At 43.0% G+C, this 18,776-nt stretch overlaps 1 protein-coding gene across 1 annotated transcript in view; it reads left to right on the top strand.

Annotated features, from left to right (window-relative positions):
• The window catches only part of kcnt1b (potassium sodium-activated channel subfamily T member 1b), a 65,446-nt gene extending 53,029 nt beyond the window's left edge, over nt 1–12,417 (top strand). The window contains 5 exon segments of the mRNA XM_061818275.1: nt 336–419; nt 501–629; nt 2,101–2,401; nt 10,110–10,194; nt 12,061–12,417. Coding sequence (XP_061674259.1) covers nt 336–419; nt 501–629; nt 2,101–2,401; nt 10,110–10,194; nt 12,061–12,181 — 720 coding nt within the window. The 3' untranslated portion in view covers nt 12,182–12,417.
• Nucleotides 12,418–18,776: the final 6,359 nt, after the last annotated feature.

Raw genomic sequence — 18,776 nt, 5'->3', positions numbered from 1 at the left:
GTTCTCCTCCCTCACTTGTTTTCCACCAGTCACACATCATTCAGTAAGACGTGCCTCGGAATGGCAATTGTTTGCTCCGCTTTCCGCTACGTGCCAAGATCATCTGAGAACAGATTGCTCTTGTTTTGGTTCTGAATGTGGATACGATATGCGATTCTGTTGCGGCTCAGGAAGAGGCCGACTCAATTCTAGAGGGATGCATGTCGGCTGAGCACCCAAAAATCAGCAACTTTTTTTTTCCCCTTTATCAAATACAATAGCTGTTCATATTCATAAATATATACAATTTATATTAATACAAGTATTTCTATATTTATTCTGTATTCCTTTGACAGTCATTTGTGAAGGACTACATGATAGTGATCGCGAGGCTTCTTCTCGGTCTGGACACGACACCGGGTTCCGGGTATCTGTGCGTTGTACGTACAAGTACCACAAACTCCTAAGATGATGATTCAAGGGTGCGCCGTGGTGACTCTGCTCTCTCCAAACTCCTTCAGATGAAAGTCACAGAGGAGGATCTGTGGATCAGAACGTACGGCAGACTCTTCCAAAAACTCTGTTCCTCCAGCGCCGAGATCCCCATCGGGATCTACCGCACCGAGTCGCACATGTTCTCCACATCTGAGGCAAGATGCCTATGCTCTGATACCTGATTCCTTTATTTATTATTTTTATTTTTGCTTTGGCTGTCATCCCTTGCAAAAAAAAAAAAAAAAAGTAATTTCTTTCTGAAAATATTGCTACAAAGTTGACGCAATATTGCTTCGAGTAAATACAACATGCTTTGCTCACAAAAGGTTAGGGGAATTTTAAGGTGAACCTAAAATGGCAGTTGCGAGTTTGAATTTTCTCTTCTGTTGCAGTTGTGAACAGCTCGTACCTTTGCTGTTACTTTTTGCGTGAATTCCCAATCATTTAATTTTTGATGTACATGTCAAAAAGGGTTTTCAATTACCCGCTGCCATTTGTGTAAAGTGCTGGTGCAGATATTTGTTTTTGTGACGTGAAGTCACTTTGTCCGAGTGTGTTATATCGGCTTGTATTAGAACTAATATCGTTAATGTGTCACGTGTGAGGTTTGTATGCGTTAAAAATGTTTTAATATTAAAAACAGTAATATATGAAACATGGGGGGTGGCATGGTGCTGCAGCTAGAAAGTGTTGGCCTCACAGTTCTGAGGACCGGGTTCAATCCCAGCCCTCCCTGTGTGGAGTTTAAATGTTCTCCCCGTGCCTGCGTGGATTTCCTCCGAGCATTCCGGTTTCCTCCCACATTCTAAAAACATGCAACATTAATTGGACACTCTAAATTGCCCCTAGGTGTCATTGTGAGTGCGGCTGTTGTCTGTCTCCATCTGGCCTGCGATTGGCTGGCAAGTGGTTCAGTGTGTGCCCTCCCTCCTGCCCATTGACAGTTAGTATAGGCTCCAGCACCCCCGCGACCCTCGTGAGGATAAGCGGCTAAGAAAATTGATGGATGGATGGATGGATGGATGGATGGATGGATGGATGGATGATGGATGGATGGATGGATGGATGGATGGATGGATGGATGGATGGATGGATGGATGGATGGATGGATGAAACGTAGGCTCATGATTGTGTGCAAGTGATGCTAATGCTTTATGATCCGCTTCATTTAAAGTGCTTTGGCGCCATCTTGTGGCAGGTAAATTTAATTTGGCTTTCTATGACCCGAAAAGGAATTCAAATCGCTAGTGAATGTGCAACACGTTTAGCGAAAGTTAATTTCAGTCAACTTGTCAAAGTATATCCTGTATTTTAGGTACACCCTGGAATTTCAAGCCCACTATCCCTAACATTTTGAGAGTTATGTATTTTTTATACACAATTGTTGCTTTCTTTCATTTTTTTGAATGATTTTGTTTTGCTTTGAATGCACCCATCTTTCCTTTTGTTTGGATGTTTGTTTGTCTGTCCTTCTCTTGTTTCAGTGCAAGGGCAGTTCCGTTCAGGTAAGACCGTCCCGTCAGCCCGTCCCGCCCCAGCTCAAAGCGTACAAAGCGTACGACAAACGCAACGTTGCCATTAGCCGGATCCCAGAGTGGCATTGGAACGGGTTCTTTTCCATCCCAGTCTCAGGTGTCCATCAACGTGGAGCAGGGCGAGGAGCACCGCGACCGCAAGGAGTCGTGGAAGGAGAAAACGGCGCACCGGAACTCCAGCGCCAGCGAGCAGTCGGAGCACCCGCTGCTGAGGAAGAAGAGCATGCAGTGGGCGCGGCGCCTGAGCCGGAAGAACACCAACAAGCCCTCCAGCCGGGCCGAGCGCATCTCGCAGCAGCGCCTCAACCTGTACCGCCGCTCTGAGCGTCAGGAGCTGTCCGAGCTGGTCAAGAACCGCATGAAGCACCTGGGCCTGCCCACCGTTGGATACGGTCAGTCAATCCGCTGTAAAATAAAAATACTTCACTTCGTACGATCCAATTCTGCAAATGTGAAAGAATTACTGCATGCTGTTGGTTTAGTACTACTAAATTATTCACCATTAAACCATAATTCTCATTCAGGAAAATTCACAGATTTTCTCAGCAGATTGGAGTTTCAGTTTGGGAAAAACTGCGTTTAATCTCAGAGGGTGGAGTCTAAACAGCTCAAATTGGAGGAAAATAGCGCAATTGTGAGGCTGAGTCTGTAAATAGGAATCCAGACAAAATGGGAAAAAAAATGTCTCATATTTGATTAAAGCCTTCATTTGATATTATTCTTAATAATCAAAAACATATCAATAGGGCACCAGTGTAGTCCTTGGGATGTTTATTTATCCAAATAAGTATCAGAGTCCTGTCAGGATCATGCTTTCTTTTTGAGAGAGGCCTTTATTTGTAGTCGTTATATGAACCTAATATGAAATCAGATGGGGTGGCATGGTGGCTCAGCTGATAAAGGGTTGGCCTCACAGTTCTGAGGTCCCTGGTTCAATCCTGGACCCGCCTGTGTGGAGTTTTCATGTTCTCCCGTGCCTGCGTGGGTTTCCTCCGAGCACTCCGGTTTCCTCCCACATCCCAAAAACATGCAACATTAATTGGACACTCTAAATTGCCCCTAGGTGTGATTGTGAGTGTGAATGGTTGTTTGTCTGTATGTGCCCCATGATTGGCTGGCAACCAGTTCAGAGTGTACAACGCCTCCTGCCCGGTGATAGCTGGGATAGACTCCAGGGCTCCCCGTGACCCTCATGAAGATAACCGGCAAAGAAAATGGATGGATGAATGAAATCAATTTTTGGAGAACAAATTATAATTGGGCCAGAATGGTGAAAAGTGAAGAGAAAGTCTTCACACAATTGTGAAGGTCAGGGCTTGACTCTGGACCTTTTGTGTGTGGAGCTTGCATGTTCTCGCCCTGCTCGGGCAATAAAAAGGATTCCTTATTAGGTGCACTGAATCATCAAATTTGCCCAAGGATATGAATGTGAAAGTGAATGGTCGTCTATACATGCCCTGCAATTGGCTAGCGACCAGTCCGGAGTTTATGCCGCCTCTGAACAGAGTCAGCTAGGAGAGGCTCCAGCCCACCCGCGACCGTAGTCAGGACAAGCCCTAAAGAAAATGGATGCGGTATTGCAAAACATCCAAAATCCAGATATCCATCAATTAAGTTCCTGACCACCCCCACAGACAGACAAAATCTGTGAACCCAGCAATACCCAATATCCTTATTTTTATGAATTCTCAATGAACTCCAATCTGTGTTTGTGTTATTTGCCTTTTGGGACATCCCGTTTTGTGTCTTCATGGTACTCAACATGCAGATTGTCATTATTATTAGGCATCAACATTAAGGCCATGCAGTCCAACGTCAATCTTGAAAAACAAACATGCATGCAGTCATATTCCACGCATCATCAAGGTCATGGCCACTCAGGGTTTCCACAGGTCCATCAAGTAACTTGGAGGGTTACGCCTAAATGGATGAGGTGGTGCAATGAAAATGTTCTGAGGACTCGGACTATTAAATATAAAGTGTGTTGTTTTCAGCTCAAGATCCAAATGAGCACATATTTGCGCCTCGCCATTCGCAAAGTGATCTCTCCACTCCTCAATCATTCGCTGAAAACTCAATTATTTGCTGTTTGTACTTAGGACACGGCCATGTCTAATAATAAAATGTTGCCTTGGTGCCATCTGACAGCATGTTGGGGACAAGGAACTAGGTGGTAGCAAGCAGAGGAGCTTCATTTAGTCCCATTACCCTAAAAATATCATTAAATAAGTGAGAAGTAAAAATATTGTATTTATTTTGTTTTGTTACATGTTTTTGAATAAAATCTTGTTCAATTTAAACCAAACGTTTTAATACCAGTCTTTAAACTGATTTAGGGTCAAGAACGTTATTAGATTCTAAACTTGGGAACAAATACAAAGCAAACTAAGCAAATACACGATATTGCCAAAAGTATTGGCTCACTTGCTTTGCCTCACACATGAATTTAAAGTAACATCCCCTTTCTAATCCAAAGGGCTCCATTTGCCATACATATGCAGTCTGCAGTTACAGCACAACATCTTCAACTCTTCTGCAAAGCTTTTCCACATGCTCTAGGAGTGGATATATGGGAATTTATGATCATTTTTCCCACAGAGGTTACACACTGATGTTGGACGTGAAGGCCCCGCTCTGTCTTGGCTTAAATTCATCCAGAAGTGTTGGGTGTAGGTTTGAGGGCAGGACTGTGCAGGCCAGTCAAGTTTAAGTTTGAAAAATTCCCATAAAGTCACTTCTAAACTTTGTGGAAAGTCTTTCCATAAAAGTTGAAGCCCAAAAGTGTAGACCAGCATCATATTAAACCATATGGATTTACAATGGGGTATTCCTTAAAATCATATGTGAGTCAAGGCAGCTGAGTGAATTCTTTTGGAAATACAGTATAGTGTATGTCAAATTGACCTGGGGGGCATGTTTACAGTAATGGTCCAAAAGTGTCAGAAAGTGAAAAATCCCGCCATTAACTCCATTTATAACAACTTCATTGCATATATGTGAACCTAAGATTTAAAATGTTTCATATGGGTCAATTTGACAGGTTGCCTCATAGCTCAGTGATTAGAGCAAGGGTGTCAAAGTCATTCTTGTCGCGGTCCACATTTTAGTTACGGTTTCCCTCAGAAGGCCGTGACTGTGAAATCATAAAAATTGTTTCATCGCCTCATCATATATATCAGGGGTAATGGGTTTTTCAACGATGCTCATGTTTGGTCACACAAAAATGCTTGTAGTATCTCAATGTTATGATTCATTTTCTCACAATTTGAAATTTTAGTACAGATTTTCACAAGAATCATGGCAACACGTTTGCCTTCACGGGCCATATAAAAGCAGGCGACGGGCCTTGCGTTTGACACCTGTGGGTTAGAGCATTGGTTTGGTCAGTCAGGGGTCGTGAGTTCCTATCTCGCTGGGGCCTCCACTCCCGAAGAGGGGTTGCGTCAGGGAGGGCATCCGGCGTCAAAACCGTGCCAAACAAATATGAGCGTTCATCTGAGATGTTAGGCTGTGGCGACCCCTAACAGGACAAGCCGAAAGAAACTTACTTACTATATGGGTCAATTTGACCCGCAAATAACACATTTAAGAAGTAACCCAGTTTCTAGTTGCTGTCACCTGCAGAAACCCTGCACCACGTGTACGCATCGTGCCTCTCTATTTGCTTTACGTTTGCATCCATTTTCACTTGTTGCCAAGTCACGCTTCCAAAACAAAGAGAAGGTTTGGGGGGGGGACGTGGTCCAGATGTATTGCGCTGGCTGAATCTTGTGTACTGTGTGTCAATCACACTCCTTCCAGGGACAAGCCCAAATGCTCCAGACCTTCTGAGTGAGCATCGACGACCAATGATTCATTTGGAAGTGCACACTGACGCATGGCTTCTCCTCCTCACTTTTTTTTCCTCCCCTTTTGCATCTTCTCACCTTTCGAACGTTTCCTTTTTGGTCAAAGTGCAAATGCATTCGCCGCCTTGCCTGATTTCTCTTTCTATTTCTCCTCCTCTCTCTCCGATTCTTCTCTCTTTCCCCCCTTTTGGCTTGTAGAGGATGTTTCTAATCTCACTGCGAGCGATGTCATGAATCGAGTAAATCTAGGATATTTGCAAGGTAACGTGCGTGTGTGTTTGTGTGTGTGTCTGTGTGCACGTTTGTCCAACTGGTGCGTGTGTGTGTGTGCGGCGCGTGAGCGTTGGCGTCGCAGGCGTGTGGCCGAAAGGAGCCTCGTCCTTTCACCGGCATCCTCCTTTTCTACTCGATGTGTGTGCGTCACGTTCACGCAGCGTGGCGAAGTTAACCGTGAATACCGTTGCTCAGAGTTGCAGGACATATCAGAGCAGCCGTATACAGACGGGACCCGGCCGTCAGGTTAGCGGGTCCATCCACTCTACTGTACTGCATGTGCGAGTGTGTACACATGTGGGTTTGTGTGTCCAGTGAGGATGAGTGCTTAAAACTGGGGGGACCAGCAGGGACATGATTACAGGGTTGCACTACTGAAATGTTCTGGAAACGAACCACCAAAATGATTTCATACACAGTAACGAAATACTCTCCACTCACAATGCAGACTTTTTTTTTTTTTTTTTTTTTTTTCAAAACCCTGAAAATTTTTAAATACACTTCTGAATCGGTCTCACAAATACTACAGAGTTTTTTTTTTTATCTCACACACTCTCACACATGAGTTAAACAGTCTCACACTAACTATTGGAATGCTCTCACACATGACAGATTTTTTTATTTTATTTTTTTTGAACAGACATGCTACTGAAATGCTCTCACAAATTGCCTTTTTTTTTTTTGATTGTTTACACACACTACTGAAAACTCACTACTGAAATGCTCTCACATGTACTCGTGGACATTTTTTTTTTTTTTTTTTTTGCTCACAACCCATTACTGAAAAGCCATGACACACACTTCTGGAAAAACATTATTTTTTTCCCCACTCACATTCACTACTCAAAGACTTTTGTAATTTTTTTCTCTCAAACACACTACTGAAACAGTCTCACAGTAACTAGGAAAGGATTCTTACCATACTACAGTAAAAATCCTCTCATTCACTACTAAAAGACGTTTGTAACTTGATTTTTCTCTCAGACACACTACTGAAACAGTCTCACAGTAACAACAGAACCATCACGCACACTACTGAAAAAAAATTCTTGTTGTACAGACTACGAAAAAATTTTGACGATACTACAGTAAAATCTTCTCGGACACGCTACTAAAACATTCAAAACAAACCACTGACATGCACTGCTACACTACACCCTTAAATGTACACACATACACACTTACAGGTACTACTGAAATGCTTTCACACATACTACTTTGAAAACATTTTCATCACATTTACTAAAATACTCGTACCCACATTTTTTGGAGTCAATCACACTAGTGAAGTGCTCTCACTGGCAGTACTAGAAGAAAATTCACACACATCCACCACTGGATTTTAATGTTTTTTTATTTTTTATTGTTTTACTCACACAATGATATTCTCTCTCAAATACCACCAAAACACATCATTTGAAACTGCCCTCGTAATTTACTAAAAAAAATAAATTAAAATGTTTCAATGGTACACATGAAAGCGTTTCAGTGGTGTTTGAGAGCTAATCCTGACTTATGTCCTTGACTGCTCCTCATAGTGAGATCAGCAGCCAGTCTCTCGCTCTCCTGTCACTCTCTCGTTTTCTCTCTCTGGCCTTCTCTGCATCGTGTACACGTAAGTGAGGTGGCGTCCCCCCAAAAAAAGAAAAAAGAAAAAAAAAAGATGGAATCCCGCAGGGCGTCCGTTTGGCTTCTCGATGGGAGCAGAGCGCATGTATGTCTGTGAATGGAGGCGGCCATCTTGGAACGCTCTCTCGCTCTCACTGACCACAGAAATAATACATCACTTCAAGCGTCAAGCAGCTCGCAAAGTAGTAAATTTACCATCCTTCGATTTTTATAGCACTTGTCCTCGTTAGGGTAAAAGGTGAGATGCAGCCTGCCCCATTTGACTTCAGGCAAGAGGGTGTGTAAAACAATCTTTTAAGCAATTATACAGTACAGTAAAGCCTCGGTTCTTGAATGTCCCTGTTTTCGAACAAATTGTTTTTTCGAACGAAAATTTTGAGATTTTTTTGTTTTGTTTTTGAACGAGAATCAGTACTCGAATGCCCTCGACAAAACCCGGAAATAACATATTGCGCGCGGCTTGATCAGATGACCCACGACGCACCTTGTTGCTGACCCGCCCACGAAGCGTTTTGTTATTGTCAATTCGAACACCACCCGAAAAAAACGGAAATTACATAACACGCACGCCACAACCAGCAGACTTTTGTTATTCTGTATAACGCAGCCTCTGTACACAGACGTGTCCCGGTGGTGACTGTTGTTTTTCTTGTTATCGAGGACTACCGTATTGACCCCCAATCATGGCTCCAAAGAAGGCAAGTGGAGGTAGTAAGGCTGCTGGTGCTGAAAACTGAATTTTTAAAAAATAATTTAGGCTTGGAGCACATTATTTCTTTTTAACATCGATTTGGTTTTTGAACAAATCACTTCTTGAACCATTTTCTGGAATGAATTGTGGCGGAGAACTGAGGCATCACTGTATATGTATTTTGATGGTATTTTGACAGCTTTCTGTCAGCGGTGACAAATGCAATGTTTTAGCAACCACTGCATGGAAAATAAACTCAACTCACGGCAAGTAGCAGTTTCACAGTTCTTCAAAAAAGTGACGTGAAATTCTTTGATGTCACGCCAAGTAGATGTTTACCATCGCACTAAATATAAAACAAGGAGTTACACATTGTGTATTTAAAACAACCCCATAACTCCGCATTCACCCATCTTAATGCAAACAGGCAATTACGAAAACGAATACAATCGACAGTCGCAATGTTATAAAACGGCCGCCACTTATGGGTGGGGGCTGGTTGGGAGCATGAGCCCCTTTGCCACGTTGTATTTGGATTGGCAAAACTTCATGTCAGCAATCCGTAGCGCCCACCCAAATGACAAATGAATTTCGATTTCTGGAGCCTATCCCAGCATTTTGGACTCAAATGTAGAAATTCCACGACAGTATATTTTACAAGTGTACCTAATGCTGTGGCTGGTGAAAGCGCGTCAGTCTGAGTCAGGTGACGTGATCCAACATGGACGGCGTCTTCCGCGCTCGCACTCAAGATGCGTTCTGCTCGGCTAGCTTTGTGGTTTGAGCCGCTCTCCACGTTTGGTTCGGTCTTGACGGATGCTGGAGCATGTCCTCTCCGTGTGCGTGCGTGCCGGTCCTGGGTCCTGAGTGTCGTCTGTCGGCATGGCAACCGCCTGCCTCCCCGGCTGGAGTCGGGTCCGGCGGGGAATGAAGATGATGATGATGGTGGTGATGTGCGGCTGCAGACGCTATCTGCATGTTTGAAGCTGCGCATGTGCCTCTGGTTCCTTCTCCCCTGCCCCCCCCCCTTCTTCTTTACCCCCCACTGCTCATCAGTAACACTTGGCCCTTCTCTCTCTTTCCCGGCCCCTCGATTCCCCTCCCCACCTTTGTCTTTGTAAAGAGCCACAAGCAGGTGGGTTGTCATGGAGACACATGGAACCTACATGGCATGTCAAAATGGCAAACCTCCTTCTACTCCAGTAAAGCAATGAAAAAAAACACGCACAATTTCCATACTGTATAAGAATGAAAATGAATACAATGCAAAAAAATGTATGACATGTTTGGGAAATATTAATTAGTTAATTAATTAGTCTTCGAATTCGATATAATCGAGGCAAATGGCCGTCTATCCTGATTCCTTACATCTGAATAAATGCTGTCATTTCCTGCCCTCGTATTAATAAAAGTATTTCACATAAATCTTAAAAACTTAAAATATTTATTTTGGGGGTTTGATATTAACGATCAAAAAACAATAAAAATTTGTTCGATAATGCTCCATAGATGTTAATGGCAGCGAATGGACTCACTCGGTTGGCACGTGGATGTCTTTGCTGTCGTGTGATTGGTCGCAAATGAGCAGTAGCGTTGTCGCGAGGGGGCAAAGCCCCCCCCCCCCCCACGCTAAAATCTCTCCCGGGTTTCTATCGGCAGACGAGATGAACGACCACCAGAACACGCTGTCCTACGTCCTCATCAACCCTCCCCCGGACACCATGCTGGAGCTCAACGACATCGTGTAAGAAAGCGCCAAGCGCGTTTCACTTTTGCACTTCGTTTGGCCGAAAGGACGACGTTTGGCTTTGACTTTGTATCGATGTTTTCTCACCGATGTACTCGACGAAACCGCTGACATTAGATTACACACAGGTTAACTACTAATTTGCAGTGGTCGGACATAACAAAGTACAAATACTAATTTTGACAACCTCCCAAGATGAGCAACATAAAAAGATGTAAATTGACAGAGTCAAATATATGTAAGAAACATATTTATATAATGGAGCTGTGCACTTAATCAAATGTTAATTTTGATTCCAAATTTCGGCGATGATTTAACATTTTAAAAAGTGGGTACTGCTGCATGTGAAAAGTACTTCATTTGTAGCAGTACCCTCAACCTAGCCAGCCACCATGGACCAACGTACCCATGTACGGCGAATGTAAGGCTCCGTGGCCAACTTCAAAATAAAATCTCAAAATAGCATCCATGGCCAATGTAGTTATAAAGCTTTTATTTTTGCCCACCGACAGAGGCGACGTTTCACGCTAAGACTTTATTAAAGGGGAAGCCCGGGGATTGAATTAACAATGCAGCCGATGGGTCATGTCATATGTACTGTACCTAGAAAATTTGATCTGAATCCGATATCATTTAAGGTTGTTTTGAGAATGTTCCCAGTCGCTGCCATTTTGGCAAGTCCCATGATCTACGGGCGCGGATGTGACGTGTCATGTGTGCAAACAAAGAAATCCTCGCCGGTCCGTGGCGTCTTCACATGCAGTATCACCACGATCGGACACGGTAAAATACCTTACTGTATCGCGAGATTTTACCAGAATTTGGATAGAAATAATCTGCGGAATGTTCGGTGGCATGTTCTGCCCAGTAAGAAAAAGAATAATTGAAAGGGGAAATCCAGTGGTTTGCACGGACAGCGTATCTAATAAGTCATGTAATATGTACCCTATTTTGACAATGTGATGTTAAATCCTCTTTCATTTAATAGTGTTTTGAAAAGATTTTTATCGACAATTACGAATTTTCAGGGGCGCTGCCATTTTCTCGAGTCACGTGACTTACATGGGCGGATGTGACGTGTTACGTCTAAACGCTCGATTACGTGGGACACCATTTATGCCCAGCGCTTATTTCTCAGATTTATCCTCATCTGATGAAGAAATAGCAGCAAAAAGTCTACATTTACAGCCACAGGTTCAAATCTGTATGGATATATTCCTCCGTCTTCCTGATCAACTGATACTGCTATTTCTTCATCAGCTGAGGATAAATATGAGAAATCAGCGCTGCCAACAATTGTTTCCCAATGTAAGCGAGCCTTTGTTGGGGCACGTAATACATCACATCCGCGCACGTAGGTCATGTAACTCGCCAAAATGGTGGCACCCATGAAAATTCGTAATTGCCGATAAAAATATTCTCAAAACAACCTTAAATGATAGCGGATTCAGCTCAAATTTTCTAGGTACAGTACATATGACATGACCCATCGGCTGCATTGTTAATTCAATCCCCGGACTTCCCCTTTAAAAAACGTTGGAGCAGCTGCCTTGACTTCAACTTTTTGGCTGGCCTTAGTGTAGTTAAAAAAAAAAAATAGAGAGGTAAATCAAATCTGTCAAATTCTTTGCAACTTGTGACCAATCAAGCAGAATAACGGCGACATACTCATTTTTTAAAATTGTTTTCTTGTTTCAAGATTCATTTTGAACCGCAAACGTACATCCTGCTCATTGAAAAGTAGTGCAATAAAAACCAAGATGCACTTCGCCCAAGTTGTGAGAACATCTGGTTCTGGGTTTGAATCTCATCTCAGTGTTTTCCTTCAGCTTTATGAACCCATCCCAGACTTCTGTCTTTCAGGTACATCATCCGGTCTGACCCGCTGGCCCACATGCCCGAGGAGTCCCAAGTGGCTCAGAGTCGGAGCACCCGGAACCAAATGCACTTTGTCACAGAAACCCAAGATGAGACGCACCTATGAGCCCCCCCTCCCTCAAACACACACACAGCAGCCTGGTGTTTTTGCTGTGCATTTCCAACGGGCCGCCGCTGCGAGAGGACGTGCATGAAGAGCGCATCATCATCGTCACGTGTCCATAACACACCTCACATAGCTAGCTAACGCTGGAGGGGAGCAGCAGCGGTGGGGCAACCGAGGGCTTGTGGGAAATCTAATCCGGCCCACCGTGCTATTCTTAAAAACAAATAAAACCTCAGAGGAACCGCCATGAAACACTCCTAATATACAAGAAATCACAAATTGTTTGGGATATTGGGCTTTGTAATGAAATTTCAAGGAAGAACCGAAAATACTACGCGTTCAGTATTTTTTGCGAGCATGCTCGTAACTCAAATACAGTGAGTGGTGCCTTGAGGTAAGGGTGACCCGACTTCGAGATTCATCAACAACTCAAGCAGCAGTTTGGCAGACAGTGAACAATTGACCCCTCCGTACAGGGCACTTAACCACGCCTCCTGAAGTTACGTCACCCCACGTGTGCTAACCTCAGACAAACAATTAGCAAAAATGGTGGTGTAGGAAGAAAAGACTAGAGCGAAATTGTCCGATTTACCAGCTGATTTCTCACTCGCATTCTTAGCGAACAGTGAAATATCGTTGAAAAGCAGACAGCAGGGCTTCAAGTATTTCAGTGAGGGGTATTTCAATGGTATTTACATGCATATCGACGGAGAAACCATTGGTATTAGCGCGAGATCTTTCCGGAGTCAGAGGAAGACCGAGAAGCCACATCATATAATATATTATAACCCAAAGACGAATTCGTCATTGACAGTTTCCTATTTTCGTGTTACCTATCACACTTGTGTGCAGAATCTGAATGTGTATCTGTATTGTGTATTTGTGAACCGCCGTGTGAAGGAAAAGAAGGCGAGGCTTGATTTACGAGTTGTTTCTCTCGTTTTCTTTGTGTAACGTCGCGGTCCCCTCAATAATTATTCTTGAATTAGCGCCGACCCTACGTAAGTCCCGACCGACTACGACAATCACTACTTTATAGTGTCCTCAAACATCCTTCCTTCAGTCTTGGTGTCTCGGTGCATGTCGAAGGCTTTTAGGACTCGCTAGTCTGGTTTAGTTTAGCTCGGTAGCCGCCAACAGAGACACGTTGCAGTCAGATCATCGCAAAATATCGCTCAACGCAGATCAAGTGTGTCAATCATTCACACGTAGCTATGTTATGCAAGCGAAGAACTGCTAATTCATTTATATGAGACATGTATTGAAAATCAAATATAGGACTTACCTTCGTGCAACCATATCTGTTCCGGTTGATGGATTCAGTTGATCATGCGATCTTCCTCAAAGTTTTATCCATCAAAGACATTTTTCGTACTCGGTCTTGTGTTCCGGTTGATTTTAGATGGATTCAGTTGATGATGCGGTCTTCCACAAAGTTTGATCCATCGAAGACATTTTTCATACTGGGTCTTCGGTTTTGGAAAGGGTACGAATTGAACTCCACCAACTAGCCTTTCAGGATACCTGTCATCACTATTACAAAGTCCGTGACTACACCTCTTAACCATATCTATTGTTAAAGAACCCAAATACGCGATAAAACGCTAACAAAAGCTATACTGGACCATGCAACGTTGTCTGAGGTAATAGCAGACGCAGATCTCTGGCCTCTGATTGGTCAGCGACGCGGATGACGCAATTTCTATGGAGGGGTCAATTCTTCTTAAAAAAAAAAAACAAAAACAAACACTTCAAGCTTTTTAATCCCCTCTCAGTTGACGTTTACTGTCAAACTAAACAATTAGATGTTACCTGTACTTTAAACCACCTTAAAGACTTTCAACAATGAATACTTGAAGACAAACTGTGATGCAAAACACATAGATCACAATACTCACATGCGTATATTCTTGATCCTCTGCGAAGAATGTTTCCTATTGTTTTGGGGGTAGGCTGGAACAGATTAAATGCATTTTCATTCATTTGAACAGAGATAGACGATTTGGCGGCACGGTGGATCAGCTGGTAAAGCGTCGGCCTCACAGTTCTGAGATCCCGGGTTCAATCCCAGAACCGACAGTGTGGAGTTTGCATGTTCTCCCTGTGCCTGCGTGAGTTTCTCCGGGCACTCCGGTTTCCTCCCACATCCCAAAAACATGCAACATTAATTGGACACTCAAAATTGCCCCTAGGTGTGTTTGTGAGTGCGGCTGTTTGTCTCAATGTGCCGTGCGATTGGATGGCAACCAGTTCAGGGTGTACCCCGCCTCCTGCCCGTTGACAGATGGGATTTGCTCCATTGCGCCTGTGACCCCTGTGAGGATAAGCGACAAAGAAAATAGCCGGGTGGATAGACGATTTGAGATAGAAGTGCAGTAAACAAATTTTACCATCTACGATGATGTTAAGCTTTAATTCAATGGACATCGTCCAGTTCTTCTGAGCAGTCCATTTTTAATTACAAATAAAAAAAAATGTTAGCGATTTTTAATACAGAAAATGCAAGCACAGAAAACATCCATTCTGTCACTGTGCAAACTGATGGCGCCACCTCGTGGCATAATTTCTTAACTGCAATTTTGCTGGCAACACTAAAAGTTTGAAAATGGTCAAATAACTGTAAAGATGACAGCGCATCAAATTGATCCAGAAATTTCCCTCCAAAAGCCCAATATCTTTAACTTTACATCATTATTATATAATAGCTTTCATTGAGAGTACACACGCACACTTTGTGGCCTTGTTTGAGGGCAGCCGACATTTTAATCCACTCGACTGCAGCACTCATGCAGTTCCTACTCATCTTTGTATCAGAATTGCATGTGTCACATTGTTTAGAGGTCAACATTTCATTTAGGGGCAAAAAGCGCCTCGCGCGCCTTCCCCGTAGGGGGCGCGATTGACTGTCAAAGGAGTGGACATGGCTACTACCATTGTGGTGGTGGGATGTGCCCAGGACTTGGTTCAGTGGCGACTGACAGGTCACCATGGTAACAGCCCACTGTATCGGGGGTCAGACGGGAAGCGGTGTTGAATCGCTGGAAATGTTTACGGAACTCTCTCAGCGCCCCCCACTGGCGATCAGAATGCGCACACGTCTGAGGGAAAGACTTTTTACTACTAAGTGGGGCTTATCAGCCATCTTGTGTGTGTGCGTTTCAAAACAAATTTGTTTGCTCTGCCGAGAACTGTTTATTATAATTGTTTCTTTTTAAGTGTCCTCAAATGATCTGCTGTTTGTGCCATTATTTATTTGTAAATACTTTTTTGTACACTCTGTGCCATTTTCTCGGGCAGTTTTTGGCGGATATCAGAGCCTGGCCAACTTTTCGAGAAGTTTTTTTTTTTTTTTTTCCCCCTCCTTATCATACATGGTATGTTATTCACAAACAAAATACAGTATTTGGGTGGAAAATGACACTGAAACTGACAGTCCCAGTTTTAGCAGCTTTCTCATATGAAGCAGTCCAATTGACTTGTTTCTTTGATTAATGCCACGTTTATGTGAACGGGATCTGTTTGGAAGTCTTTTTCCGTTTATTCCCCCGGGTAGAACCCCCACCCGCGTAGCTCGTTTCTTTGCACATCCAGCTTGCCATGAATGTGAACCGCAACTGTTTCAAAGAAAATTGTCCGCCTTGTCTCTGCGTCGATCTTGCCTGTCGAAAAGCAGTGTTGTTAGTCGGGTCAGGGCTCTTAATTCCTTTATTCAACTCGAATTGTGATCGAGGACGTAAGGTTCGCTTATTTATTGTGACGGTCCACTGCCAAGGTCTCAGATGCGCGAGCGTTCCCTTCATCGGTGTACATAACTTTATACGTGCGCTCATTTCCCCTATAAGGAGAGCCGCAAGACGACTATTTTTGCACTAAAGGAGTATTTACGGCATGACCCTTTAATCTCCAAACTCATCACTACCGTGACTACAGTTTGAACATGTTGCTTGCGTCGCAGGCAAATGTGAACAACACACACACGGATCTTGTTTTCATTTTTTGAATTAAAAAAAAAAAGGCCCAACTTTAAGAGTGGGCGCTTTTAAGTTGAGGGACCTGAGGAATTGAAGTCCTACAAACATTCCACAGTAAATCACGTAACGTACTTCTTTCCGCAGTTCAAAGGCATGTTCAAAGAAAGCATGTTTTTTTTTTTTTAATATACAGTACAAGCTTGCCAAGAACGATTCATTGTACTTATTAGCCAATGTCAGCGGCGCCATTTGATACGCCGTCTTTCTCGAAACGAAAAGGAACATGCATGTTGTTTACGTGTCAGCAGCCTGGATCTCATGTTTGCCACCGTTGTGTTCAACCACATCTGTTTTGTACTATTTTTCCTAGAATGGGAAGCTCAATTTTGAAGGTCATGAACAAATAAAAGCTGCATGCAGCCACGTCCGGATCCAGATGCTTTTATTTCAGCACGAAATTCACCATTTAAATTGGTCGTTTTAAGAATTGTGTTCGACAAGCAGCACGGGGTACTGGTGGTAAACACTCAAGCCTCACAGTTCTGAGGTTCAGTGTTTGAATCTCAGCTCTGGCTTTCTGTTTGGAATTTAATGTTCAAACACTGCACAGTGTTGCATTATTTTACGTTTTTTAATGCAGTGCATTTGTTAGTTAAGTTGTAGTTAACTGTCCTTTTATAGGTACACTTAACTCCAATGTTACCATAATTTCCGGCCAACAGAGCTCACCTGGTTATAAGCCTCACAAAGTACATCTGTAAAGGAAATACCATTTAGTACATACATAAGTCGCACCTGTGTAAAAGCCGCAAGTGCTCACATTGAAACACGACTTAGCTTAACATAGCAACAACGCGGTAGCACAAATATGGCTGGTTAAAAAAAAAAAAAACTGCCGGTAAAAAAAAATAAACAGTAGCAACACGGTGGTAGCACAGCACAGGGCCAGTTAAAAAAAAATATATATATATATATACTGGCAAAAATTACGTCACTTCCTCGATACATATATACCACCGGTCTCTCTTACCTCTCTTACCTTTTCCGCTCTAGTGCCCTCTTGCGGCCGTTAGAAAAAAATGCACAAATTAGCCACATCACCGCATAAACTGCAGGGTTGAAAGCATGTGAAAAAAGTCGCCGTTTCTAGGCCAGAAATTACGGTAAATACATTTTAACTGAATCATATTTCAGGTTTTTTGTATTCCTACATCTAAACACAGTGTTAATGTTCAAACTGTGCGTATTTACTACTCTGCTAATGTATTTTAATGTCAAACATTCTGGTGTACTTTGAGAATGAAGTATTTCTTTGAGATGGTACTTGATACACGAAGAATACGCACGACTGTGGTAGATTAAGTAGTGGTTGTAAAGCAGACTAGAGACAAATGGAAAAAAATATATATTTTGTTTATGGTTTCAAAATAGTTCACGTGTTCATAACATGTTAATAAGTCATTGCACGCTAATCGCGAGACTACTGAGTACCACGGACTCTGTTTTTAGAAGACTGAAACTAGGTAGGAGTGCAATGGGACACCACAGATCTCAATTTCTGACTAACACTTTGTTTCAGGGTTATGATGTATTTGTATGATTTGACTATTAATTAAACGAAAACAGTAATAATATCACAACAATGTAGTGTTACAGGCTTCAATGAAACATACCAATCACACCTCGGGGCAATTTAGAGTGTCCAATTAATGTTGCATGTTTTTGGGAAGGCGGGCAGGGGGAGAACATGCAAACTCCAAACAGGCGGGGCCGGGATCAAACCCAGGTCCTCAGCACTGTGTGGCCAACGCTTTACCAGCTGCTTCACCGTGTCGTCACGTCAGAATCCCTCTATAATAATGTCATGAGGAGAACAATGTGTTGCATCTCAGACAAGCAGTGCCAAAGGTGCTGGTCCAGTCTGATCTTCTTGGAGCTGAGAAATACCAAGAGGAGGGAGTTGGCCAATCCCATTTCCACAAAGGTCCACCTGGGTTAGGTTGGAATGAACGCTTTGTGATCTTGTTCTTGCTAAGATTGAGATGAAGTAAGAAATAAAAACCAACCTTAGACACTTTTTCCGCTGAGGATTTATGGACAAAGATCCAGAGCAACTGTTTCAAGCAATTGTCAGAGCCAAAAGGTAACCAAGACCAGCGCGGAATTTTATTGGGATTCACAGACGAGTTTTAGTCATACCGAATTGCCTGGTAAAGGTCTTTAAATCCACATAAGCGTATACAGGATATGCATGTGTGTGTTTACTGAATGTCTGCCTTGGTAAACAGATGACAGTTGAGTTGAAAAATAAAATAAAAGTTTGCCAATGACCATTTGGATGATACAGAGGAGTCATGGGAGAAAGTTTTGGGGTCAGATGAGACCAAAATGGAACTTTTTGATTGTAATTTCACTAACCGTGTTTGGAGGAAGATGACTGATGAGTTCCATCCCAACCACACCATCCCTACTGTGAAGCATGGGAGTGGTAGCATCATGCTTTGGGGATGTTTTTCTGCACTTGGGAGAGGACGACTGCACTGTATTAAGGAGAGGATGACCACGGCCATGTTTTGTGAGATTTTGGGGAACAACCTCTTTCCCTCAGTCAGAGCATTGAAGAT

Source organism: Syngnathoides biaculeatus, chromosome 4 (assembly GCF_019802595.1).
Source record: "Syngnathoides biaculeatus isolate LvHL_M chromosome 4, ASM1980259v1, whole genome shotgun sequence".
Taxonomy (NCBI): domain Eukaryota; kingdom Metazoa; phylum Chordata; class Actinopteri; order Syngnathiformes; family Syngnathidae; genus Syngnathoides; species Syngnathoides biaculeatus.
The sequence above is the reverse complement of the archived record's forward strand: the minus strand, read 5'-3'. Positions and strand labels throughout refer to the sequence as shown.